General features: G+C 26.4%; 3 protein-coding genes across 3 annotated transcripts; 1 reads left to right on the forward strand and 2 right to left on the reverse strand.

The window, feature by feature from the left end:
* Window positions 1-2,739: 2,739 nt before the first annotated feature.
* Window positions 2,740-4,206, forward strand: LOC120358277 (putative nuclease HARBI1; the record flags this gene model as incomplete). The annotated part of the gene is made up of 5 exons (XM_039451999.1): window positions 2,740-2,751; window positions 2,923-3,110; window positions 3,242-3,389; window positions 3,604-3,748; window positions 3,830-4,206. Coding segments are annotated over exons 1-5 (870 nt in total), but the record flags the coding sequence as incomplete, so codon positions are not given.
* A 267-nt stretch (window positions 4,207-4,473) lies between these two features.
* LOC120358278 lies at window positions 4,474-5,414 on the reverse strand. Its single transcript, XM_039452000.1, has 4 exons — window positions 5,233-5,414; window positions 5,045-5,128; window positions 4,833-4,964; window positions 4,474-4,574 (listed from the first exon to the last, which is right to left on the reverse strand). The coding sequence occupies exons 1-4, from the start codon at window positions 5,282-5,284 to the stop codon at window positions 4,474-4,476; spliced, it is 369 nt and encodes a 122-aa protein (XP_039307934.1). The 5' UTR covers window positions 5,285-5,414.
* Window positions 5,415-5,612: 198 nt separating this feature from the next.
* On the reverse strand, window positions 5,613-6,257 carry LOC120358279. Its single transcript, XM_039452002.1, has 2 exons — window positions 6,044-6,257; window positions 5,613-5,810 (listed from the first exon to the last, which is right to left on the reverse strand). The coding sequence occupies exons 1-2, from the start codon at window positions 6,242-6,244 to the stop codon at window positions 5,613-5,615; spliced, it is 399 nt and encodes a 132-aa protein (XP_039307936.1). The 5' UTR covers window positions 6,245-6,257.
* Between the last annotated feature and the right edge of the window lie 6,691 nt (window positions 6,258-12,948).

Raw genomic sequence — 12,948 nt, forward strand, 5'->3', positions numbered from 1 at the left:
CATAAAAAAGGGCCGAACGAAATGTTCAAAATTAATTACCAATATTTTATGCCCAGTTGAAACAAATCGTGTGGTACAAAAAAAATAAATTTTGTACTTATATTGATAAATCGTCAGACATTACGAATGAAAAATGGATGACGTTTCATGTTAGATATATAGACCTCGATACATTACAAATTCAATCGCAATTAGTAAAACTAATTGATCTTGATGCATCAGATTACAGCGCGGAAAAATTATTTATTGCATTTGAAAAGGAAATGAGTAATTTCCAAATACCTTTCGAAAACATTCTTGCTTTGCGATAATGCATCCGTTATGACTGCAAATGTGTGTCATTTAAGAAAAAATTGGAACAAGTGTACACAAATTTATTGACATTTACGTATCCGTGTCACATTTCCGCATTAGCTGCACATTCTGCATGTACAAATTACCTGAAGTTTGTGATGAATTTGTAAAAAAATTGTAAATTACGTTAATAGCAGTCCCAAGTGATCAGCTATTTATCGGGATTTTTTGGAATGTTTTCAAAGAAAGAATTACAAACTCTTAAAATTATCTGACACACGATAGCTCTCTCAATTCGCATGCGTAGAAAAAATTATTCGATCTTGGTACGCTATTAAACACTTCTTAACTTTAATGGTTATAAGTGAGAGAACAAAATGTGCAGAAAGTATACTTATTTTAATGGAAAGTGTAGAAACAAAAGCATATTTGCTATTTCTGAAATATGTATTGTACTTTTTTAATAGTTTCAATGCATTTTTTTAAGTCACAGAAGAAACAGTAATTCATTTACTACAGCCGAAATCAAAACAATTTCTTCACCAAATTTGTAATAATTTTATAAAGCCGGATGTAACAGTTTTTCTGCACATTAAATTTGAAAATATTGAATATCATAAATCCGCAGATAGTATTTATTGAAGTTCTGAATGTGTAGAATATCTCATAAAATTAAAGGAAGACTACATAAACGTGGTACAAATAATTAGAAATAACTGTTTACAATTTCATATAACTGCTGCTGAAGAAATCCGAAAAAGATTGCCAGTTAAGGATACATTTTTATCAAAACTATTGGTCATTCAACCACGTTCAATATTTGATATGGCAATGTAAAAATAACAATCTATTTTTTTCTAGATTTACTGAAATCTTGTTTATAATCAGTAAAAGTTAGAAGTTGTTAAATAAACTAGAATTTTTTAAAATTTAAATTATTTTAGGACATCATTTTAGGTCAATTTCGTGATCTTGCCCCCATATGCGGGTAACTTTTGATACCGGATAAGGTGAAAAACAGTCAAATAACAATGTACTCTTATGAATAAAAACAATTTATTACAATATAATAATCTTATACAATTTTGGTATTACAAAGAAGACGTAGTTAAAGAAAAAAGTAAATAAAACGAAAAATATTTATGTAATCTACAAAAAGAAAATTATTAAAATTGTGATATACATTACAATACATATTGCGATTAAAATTACGTTATATATAATCAGAATACTGTAAAGACCGAGTAAGCTAATGCACAAATGCACTTAATCTAGTTTAAAAAAACACAGTACCTTGTTACAAAATTATATATTTCTAATTTTCTATTGTTTAGAATTTTCCTGTTTGCGGAAAAATGAGTGCTAAAAACGGGTCATATTCAATGAATAAATTGCACGTTTTCACTACTCAAATTAACCGTTTTCGAGGGCTAAAAACGGGCTAAAAACGGTGAAATAAAACCAAATTTCAATAAAAATATTATTTTATCCCTGTTTAACATTACACAACAAGCGTAAAATGATGTCTCTAATGTTTCTAAACCGCTCTTTAAAATGACAATCAATTTATTGAAGAAATATTTCGATATAAAAATTTCGTTTAAAAAACCATATTAACAAAATTCCATGTTATTCTTTTAACTTTGTATAACTCGAAATGTATACGGACAAATAAAAAATTAAATAACAAGAAAACACTCGAGTGTATGTACCTTCGTGTGATAATACACTCAAGTTTAAGAATAATAAATAAGTGTATGTAATTGAAGGTTAAAAGTGTACCTTGAAAAAGTTTAGAAGTGCTCAGAAGTAAAAATGTCTTATAACAATTGTCAGTCATTATGTATTGGCATATTAGCATCTCTAAAAAGCGGCGAGCTACTAAACAAATAACTCCATAAGCAATTTAGTTAGAATACATCACCTAATAACGGAAATAATAGGGGTAGCCGTTTTGTCGACAGAAGCCATAATACCCTCTTCTCCTGTATGTAACATAGAAATATTTTCTTGAAGTATGCAATTATCTGTTTTATCTGGATGAAGTTTATGATGTACTAAAATTTTTGTTAAGTATATCAACAAATTGACGAAATATAAGATTATTGTTACAACCATTATGTGTTCTTATACAATCAAAAAGCAATTCTCTGTAATTTTGACTCACTTTGTTACTACGCGGTCGTATTCGAAAAATATCATGCGATTTATATCATATGGGTCATTCAAAATGAAGATTTGTATGCGATAAATAACCAAAATTTTATATAACAGTAAAAATTTTATATAATAATGGCGGTTTTAAGAAGGTTAATTAATTTTAATGTAATAAATGTTTTGGAAAATGCAAACATTGTGTTTGAAAATAGAGAAAGATTTCAACGTAATGATCTATTTGAATTAAATAATTTGGAGTTTATGAGATTATTTCGTTTAAGTAAAGATATGGTACAAAGGGTAATTGACATAGTAAAGGAATATAGTGATCCAATTTCAAGAAGATCAGCATTAAATGCGGAATAAAAGGTAAAAGCTGTATAACATGTAATAATTAATATGTTATAAATATTATACTTCAGATATTATATTATTTAGGTTTTGTATTTATAACAACTTTTATTTTTATAGGTATTTACTGCTTTTAGATTTTATGCAGTTGGAAGTTATCAGTTAGGTATTAGATGCAATGGATATATTGGAGTTAGTCAATCCTCTGTAAGTCGTTGTATTCGAGATGTAAACATAGTACTCAATGTGTTTAACAAATGGGTTTATTTTCCGAGGAATTTAGAAGAGCTTACGACCATACGTAATGCGTACAAAAAATTAATTAAATTTAGTTGTTATTTAAAACTATTTGCGTTATTTATTTTAATACGGCATTTATATATTTTACATAGAATATGGATTTAAAATTATTTGAGTTATTTTAATATGGTATTTATAGATTTTACACAGAATATGGATTCCCAGGTGTTGTAGGATGTATAGACTGTACTCACGTGGCTACATTTCCACCCTCAAAGAACAATGAAATGTATCCAGAACATGTATATGTAAATCGAAAAAGATACCATTCCATAAATACACAGTTAGTAAATAATTTAAATATATAAAATATAAAATATATAAAATAAAGTATATAAAGTATAAAAATGTAAATTAAAATATATAAAAAAAGTACATAAAATATATAAAATATTTAAAATATATATGTTTATGTAAAATTCATATTATATCTATCAGTTGTAATGGAATTACATACAATTTACAATTATTTTATTTTATTATATTATGATTTTATTACAGATTTGTGATTCAAGAATGAAAATTTTAAATGTTAATGCTCGATATCCTGGAAGTTGTCATGATAGTTTTATCTGGAATCATTGCAATGTTTTGCCAGTTATGCAAACTTTACATGCACGAGGGCATGATAATTTTTATTTGATAGGTTTGTATACATTATACGTTTTATTACATTTATTTAAATATTTACATTTATAATAAAAAATTTATTTTATTTGTACGTTAGGTGATTCAGGTTACGCACTAAGACCATGGCTTCTAACTCCACTGAATGATGTTCAACCGGCTACTCCAGAAAAACATTATAATCAATGTTTCAAAAGAACACGCTCAATTATTGAAAGATGCAACGGATTATTAAAAATGCGCTTTCGTTGCTTGTTGAAACACCGTGTACTTCATTATACTCCAAACGTGGCTTTTAAAATTATAAATTCATGTGTAGTTCTGCACAATATGTGTGTAGAAAATAATTTACCTCTTCTAGATGATGATTATGATTTATATATGGATTTTGGTATGTTGAATGAGAGACCAATGGAAGTTGAAGCTGCTGTAGGGCGTTTAAATCCTGATCTTACAAAAGCAAGAGTAATGCAACGCCATATAATTAGAAATTTTTTCTTAAATTAAATATAAATCTATCAATAATGCAATAATTATATAACATTTTGTTTAATTTTATTTTGCTTATAATATTTTGTACACACATATAATGAACACATAGCACATAATACATTTAATATTGCACAACTTATGTATTAACAATTATCAGTTATGTGCAGCTTTGGCACAGCAATTTTGATCAGTTTAAAACAAAAAATAAATAAAAAAAATAAACATTGTACTAATAAACATTTTTCTTCTAAACTAATAACCTGTGTCTTCCAAATTTTCTACTTCTTCGTAAGTTATATTTTCTTGATTTATTGCACAAAAAGTTTCAATAGCCGCAGCAATTCGTTCTTTTGCTATTACATCACGTTCCATAAATTTAAGTTTTTTATTATAATATTCTTCACGCATCTTCGTATCATCCTCCATATTTGTGCTTAGACATTTTGTATACGAAAGAGTATTTTCAAACTATCCTTTTTTTTGTAATACGTTGCTGACTGTGAGATGTGTTTTGTCTGCATTTCTTAATACCTTCTAAAATATAATTTATTTATTAAGTAATACAATATATTTATTATATAAAAACAATTTACTATACAAATAAATATTACTATGTGTTACTGCTGTTGTTATAGTTGATTTTATATTTTGATTTTTTAATTTTGTATTGTTTATATTTGTATCTTCATTGGCTTCTCCATTGACTGATTTATCTGATATGAAAACACAAGGCTCCACTGATTCTGTAAAAGATCAACATTTTTCATTAAAAAGTTATTTTTGAAAAATATTTGACTTTAGAACTAAATATAAATACACTGACGTGATTTAGATATTAATAGCTCTTTGTTGCAATTAATTGATGACTTTACTTGAACACATTTTTTTGTATTTAAGTCAACATTTCCTACAAAATAAATAAAAGTTGATACAAGAAATATCATAAACATCTAAAAATAATACTTGTAAAATAAAAATTTAAATTACAAATAAGTAAATAAAAAAATTTACTTTTATACGTAATATCCTTTAATATATTATTATTTCTTGATGCAGTTGACATATCTGAATTGTTCTCTTTAAAACCCAATGTATTTTCAATTTCGGTATTTTCAGTGTTTTCAAAATTCTAGAAAAAGAAATTAATTTTGTAAGGCAAACTATTGTAAGATTTCCATCAAACTACAATTCAAATTCGTATTTTGCGCCCATGCTTAGACATCGACTATTGGGCCTAATGGTACGGTCCCGTATTGGACGGATACTTTTCGCGTATGGCGTAACCATATTCGTCCATGGGACCGCACCACAAGGCCAAAGGCGGTCATACAAATAACCCGTCAGAGTTTTACACTATCTAAAATCAATTTTTTATAAAGTGTATCCTATGCTCAGATATTTACAAATTCAGCAATAGATTCGTCAACTCTAGCATCACCGTATATAGTAGTAGGTCCAATCAAATTAGCTACATCGTTGTCTATCATTGTCATGTTTATTTCTGATGGTGGACCTCCTCCAGTTTTTTTTAAACTTCGATTGATATCTGCTTTCTTTCCTTTTACTTTGTTTTTCATGTCATGCCAAGTCTATAAGATTACAAAAAAAAAAAATTAATTGATCAAAAGTAAAGTTTATCATATAAAAACTACACAGATTACGTTTATGTATTATTTTGTGTATAATATGTATTATATATATATTTTATGTATTATTTTTATTTTATACATATATATATGTGTATATATATATATATATATATATATATATATATATATATATAATATATATATATATATATAAAGTTACCGCATATATTTACCTTTCGCCATTGCTCCCAAGTCTTTTTAGCTCCAGGAAGGGCATTTAATATATTAGTAATTTCACACCATAGTTTTTGAGCATCTTTATATGAAAATGTTGATGTAAATTTTGCCGACACTAATTCCGGATGATTATTCAGAAATTCAATAAGAATTTTTCTTTGTCCATTTGATATATTTCCTACTCGTTTTTCAGCCATCTTTTATATATGTGTGTGTATATATATATATATATATATATATATATATATATATAAATTAAAAATACAGATATAAAAAATTATTACTTACCCAGATAGCACAGAGAATTCAAAATATTAAAAAAAAAATTCAGATTTACGTCACCAATACTGAGTTCATTTTGAAATGCAAAAAGAATTCTTTTTCTGAAAAAGAAAAAAAAAAGTTAGGAAAAGAATTCTTTTTGCATTTCAAAATGAATTCAGTATTGGTGACATAAACCTGAATTCTTTTTGAATGCTGTGTGCTATCTGGATATTTATTAAAATTCAATAATTTTTTTTCTTAGTGTAGAATCTCTTGATATAAAAAAATAATTTTAATAAAATAAATAGAAAAATATTTTTCAATAAATTTTATTATTAAAAACAATATTAATCACTACTTTACTTTTAAATTGCCGCATTCTAACTTCTGTTCGACCAATCACGCATTCATATTCGATCATAACGTAACCCATAAAATCAGTCGGCTCTTTCCTGTTGTCGAGTAAACACGTGTTGTCTGTTCGTCGCGCGTAAACACGAGTTTTATCAAGCTACATATTTTCGCACGCCGAATGACTAATAATTATTTGCAGCGATCATTACTCGAAGTGATCGTTAATTATTTACTCAAGTTTTAGCGATCAAGTGAATGAATTGTGTATTATGATACTAAAGTGATAATTTACGAGAGGATCAAGGAAACTTTAGTCTGTCTCATCGTGGAGACAACTAATTGATCGCTGTACAGAATAATACGTAAGTAAATGCATGTCCAAACTTGTTCATGCAAGCACGCGCGCGCTCGTTTTCTCTCTCTCTCTTTCTCCCTCCCCCCCTCTCTCTCTGTGACAAAAAAAGTACTATTGTTTCTAAAAACTCGAGATGTAAATACTTTTGTAGATTTCGTGCAATTCTTTGTTCGATTCTTCGACTGTACAAAGAATTTCCTGGCACTTCTCTTATTAAAATCATTAAAATTAAGAAAAAAATTAATTACATTTTTAAGTTAAAACTAGCATTGTGATGTGAAACAGAGAGAGAGAGAGAGAGAGAGAGAGAGAGAGAGAGAGAGAGAGAGAGAGAGAGAGAGGGGAGAAAGACTTGTGTGTGTATCAGCTGAGCGCAGCAGGCACCTCACGACACACCCACGCGTAATGGTGAGTGCGCCGCCCCTGCGTACCATCTGTATTCGACCCGTGATACGCTAACTTAATCGGCTGATATTTCAAAATCTAAGCGTTTGACAAATTTTTGGCAAAGGAAAAATCGTTTTAGAATTCGACCAGAAATACGTCCCTTGAAAGACAACGGGTTATTCTGAATCACCCTGTATGTACTGTCTTTTGCAAAGATTGTGATAAAAAAGCAGTTGATCTTGTGAACACATGTCCTGAATCTTTTGAATTAAATTAGTATCATTATTTTGCAATGCACTTGCTCTAATATTTTCAATAGTTGTTTTTTCTTCGCATAAATGCAATTTTTGCCAACGACCTTGGTGTCTTTTTCGATTCTTATTACAAAATATACATACGAATTTATTTTTTCTGATAATTCACTTGTTTTTTCTTGTGAAACATTGCCCACTTTCTTTTCAGTAACACTGCGTGTTTCTTCATCAAAAACATTTGGACATTCTTTCTCTAAGACTTGAGATGTTTCCTTTTCCGCACAAATCTGTTCTACATCTTCAATGACTTCTTAAATGGTATCTCCGCTTCATTTTTCAGTAGCCGATCCACTGATACTCTCACTGAAAAATGTTATATTGGAAAAATATTATAAAGTACACAAGTTTAGGACAAACTTCTGTACTCAAACGTGGTAAAAATTGACACTATTTTTTTTTATTTTATACTTGCAGAGTAAGAAATAAAGAACATGATTAGAAAAGTTCTTCATTTCGTTAAAAATGCATGAAAAATTGACAAATTATAATTGAATTAAAATTAATTAAAGATTATTTCATGACAACCTACATGCTTTTTAAAAAACAAACAAGTTTTTTTATATAATTTTCTTCGTACTCACGTTTGACAAAAAAATACTCATTGTGTTACAATAATAATGCAGCGTCATATCCTCAAACTATTTACAATAGGTCATAAATTTCGGCTGACTGACAACCCGATTTTCTATTTGACAAACAGGAAATCGTCTTGTAACCTGGTGTAAATAGTTTCAGGATATGACGCTGCATTGATTTGCATTCTCAAAGTTCTTCATATTGGTAATGAAATTTTATTAAAATTACAGAAAATAGCATATTCTGTGTGTGATTTTTTATGTGTAACTTTTTCAGCAGTAATATTTTTTCATAAGGGTCTTGCTGAAAAATATTATTCTGAAACTATAATTTTTCAAAAAAAATATTATTTTTTAAATTTAATAATAACATTTTTAATATAAATAATATAATAAAATAATTTAATTTTATATAAGAAATATTTTAATGTAGTAAAATGCAATTACTCGCCTATCGACATAACAAATTTAATATCTATAAAATAAAATTAATATATTTAAGGAAGCAAATGTATTAAACATATCAATTAAATAAATATATTAATAAAGCTAATATTAAATAAATATCGTTTTTAATATTAAGTATAAGTTTAATAAGTAAACATATTATTATATAAAATAAATAAACACATTCTAAGTAAAAAATTGTTTATGCAAGGATATATAATAACATAGAAAAATACATCTTACGTATAAATGTATATAAATATATGTTAATATATATATATATATATATATATATATATATATATATATATACTTCCGTTTTTTTTTGTTTTAGTGTCGGTTTAAATAGAAAATATTCTTTCTGGATCGGCATTAGAATGCGGAAAAGATCTAATTGCATTCAAGAGGCATTGTAAATTGGAAAATTTTGTATCATCATTTGCAACTCAATACTACAAAATTTTGATCCACGTTTCGTCAAAATTTTGTTTTGACAGATTCATTTTTTTTTTGTTTTTAATAGATTGGAATGTAATAATAACCATTCCTTTCGTAAGCCATTTTTATCAAAATCGTTGATATTGTCGGCTATGAAAAAAATGTCATTCAACGACGTGTCAATGGGAATAGCAAAAATCAACAAACCTTAAGGTCATCATTTGACCCCCCTCGCCATACACTAGCTGTATATACATGTTTTATGTATACGACCTTTGACATGTAATCAACGGTACTCCCAACACGTGTCTCATTCTCACCATTGTTCAACGAGCTTATAAAAGTAGCGAACGTGGCAAAATGAGCATTTTCTAAACTTGTCGGAACTCAGAATAAACGAGATCCGCGGCGAATTTCTTATTGAACAATTCAACGAGCAACTTTGCGAATTGACTATTTAAAGTGCCCTACAAGTGTTGACAAACATAACAAGGCGACAAGGTATTGTGATTTACCTTTTGATTCACCTCTTAAACTTTATAATTATTACATTTGAAAGTTCTAATATTTATAATTAATTAAAATATCAAAGTAAATGACATACTATTTACTTTTTCATACGATATTTATATTATTATTAGTGGATATTTTTATTAATATGTCAGGAACATTATTTGGCGCACCAGAATGTGCGCCGAATTTTTTCCGGTTGTACACTGAAAAAAAAATATCTTAAATCCAAAAAAATTTTAATTGCTCTAAATAAATAATTTATTTAAATACTTGCAAAGACATTATTTATTTGAATATTGCAATGAATATTATGTAAGTTAAAAAAAATAAATTTAAAAATAAAGCAAAGATTTTTTCTATATGAGATAATTTCAAATTAAATTTAAACAATATTTATTTAATTAAAGAGTATCAGTATTTATTTTAAAAAGTTGTAACTCTTAATTAAAACAATTTCTATTAATTTAAAATAAATAATAGTTTTAATAAGAAAAAATAATTTCTTTAAAAGAAAAAAATCACCTTTTGTTCTAAAAAATATTTATTTATTTTTAAAAATATTGATACTTATTTCAATAATTCTAGATGTTAATGTAACAAAAAATTTTAATACAAATAAACTATTATTTTAATAACAAAACGTCTTTTCAAAATAAATAGCATTTTTTAATTAATAAATAAATATATTTGTTTGCTTCAATAAATATATTATTAATGTTAAAAACTGTTTGATCAATTTAAACAAATAAATTTTTTCTTTTATATTATACTTTTTTTATTAATAGATAATATTCCTTGTGTTTTAATATTCGTGCTATTGTCTAATGGCGTAATTTAACAAACCTAGGAGAGAACCGCCAACTGATTACGTTATTATTAGAGTATTATTTCGACCAATCACAGAATTATATGATTGATCAGAGTTATTCATACTGCAATGCTCACGATATTAGTCAGCAACTCTCTTCTAAACTCGCTAAATTACTCAATTGCAATAATACAAATTTCTAAGCATAAAGAATCTTTTTAAGTTCTCGAGATGATATTCTTATCAAAATAATGAATCAACCTTTTATATAAAATAAAGTGAATTTGAGTTGTATAAAACATTTTATTATATTGCATACTTTGTTATTAACAAAACATTTTATAATACATATTTTGTTACTAATAAGTAATAAAAAGTAATGCAATCGTGAATTACAATACTAAAAAGTAATATTAATACAAAAAGAGGAGAGAGTACATTATAATGAATCTAAAAACTTATATTTATATATTAAAGCTTTCAACATATAATAGTTATAAAAAAGAAGGAATATAATATTTATTATTTGACATAATGTGAGCACTGTAAACTTTGTAATCTACGAGATTATTTTGAGCAATAAATCCTCATTCGTTATTTTCTTTTACATTATATGCTCCATAGTTTTCGCAATAACATAAATTGATGTACTTATTAAATAAGAAAAATACATTTTTAGATTTATTAATTATAATGTACTTAATTCGACCAAAAACTGGAGACGCATATGTTTCTATATTTATAAAATTATTGATTTCATAACGAGTTCCTTGTAATTTTGCCCATAGAACACAATAATAATCGTCAAAATGTGCTGGTAATAAAAATTGAAAATTATCATAATCATTTATAAATTTTAATTTTGAAATAGAAAACCCATGGAAAAGTCGTATTGGGAACCCTTCGTTACAAATAAATCTGTGACAAAGTTGCATTTGATGTTTCAATGACAAGGAATATGCAGGACATTTTTTAGAACTAATAATTTTACTGTATTCTTTAATTTGTTTATGCTTTGCTTCAAATCTCATTGTAGAAAAATTTTTAAAGGTCCAAATTCAAGCATAATTCTTTCATAATGTATTAAATAATGATGTTTCGGTTTAAAAGAACATTTAAAAGTCTTCAAATATAATTCTAAATATTGAGATACCAACATTGCAAAAGAGTTCATAATATCGTCAGTAATAGATTCCAGCATAGAAATATTTACTATTTTACGTAGCATCACGTATAGTTTCCACACTGAGCTTTTAATAGGAACTAAGTCGCCTATAAATAGGCCAAGATTAAAAATTAAATAATACATTTCTGATGCGGATAGGATAATCATTCTGTTAATTATAGATTCTAATTTTATAATAGGAATATTTTTATCAAATGAATGAGAAAAATTCTTAATTCTTTCATTAAGTATCTCTACAGAGAATGCTTTCTTATTACCTATCAGATCATATAAAATTTTAGCAATGTCGTATTTACAAATACCCTCCAATAGATCGTGCATAGGATCTACTGATATATTTTTAGTTACGTGAAAGTTTATAATATTATGAAAAACGCAGTTTTCTACAATCCCATGACTTTTCTTGACAAAATGTTTATTATAGTTTCCAACATTTCTTAATAAATTGCTGTTTTCAATCATTGTACTCTGCATTTCTTCTTTGGAAATGTAACATATACGACAACAGTAAGAAGAGTTAAAGCTTTTGGTAAAGCCCAGAATTGTATTGAGACCTAAGTTATCACCAACAATATGAGATAAAATAAAATAAACTTGTTTTGTCTCTTCTTCTACATTAATGGAAATTCCGTTAGTATAAAGTTCATTAATTTGGTTAATGACATGAATAAAAATTTTTTTATTTCCTAAAACTTTATGATCTTGATAATTATATAATTGCACTAAAAAGATATTTTCTAATAAACTGGAGAATTCATTTGGTAAACTATCAATACGACAATAAACTGTACTAATTTTATTTTTATTCTTACAAGAACCCAAAGGGTTATTAATTTCTAAATCATCAAAATAGAATATGAGTGGTAAAATAAATTTACCATTTGCATTTTTTTCAACAGACCTCCAAAAATCAGTTTGAAATATAAAAACTAAATATTCATTTTTTTTTACTTTTTTCAATGTGCGACGTTATTTGTTGATATACATTCGGAAGCTCTAAAAAATTTTTTAGTATCAACTTTAGAAGTATTATACTTAATTTTTTATGTTGTAGATGCGATTGATATTTTTTCTTAACTTTACTAAATGATAAAATAGAGTTTATACGTATTAATTTTGGCATAAACAAACAATCTCTTTCTTGTAAATACTGTAATGTTTTATATTTTGATTTAAATAATTTAAAGCCATTTTTTATAATATTTAAAAAAACATCAAAATCTTTTATATCCTTAAATTTCTTAGATAAAACATCTAAAC

This window comes from Solenopsis invicta, chromosome 7 (genome assembly GCF_016802725.1).
Source record: "Solenopsis invicta isolate M01_SB chromosome 7, UNIL_Sinv_3.0, whole genome shotgun sequence".
Taxonomy (NCBI): domain Eukaryota; kingdom Metazoa; phylum Arthropoda; class Insecta; order Hymenoptera; family Formicidae; genus Solenopsis; species Solenopsis invicta.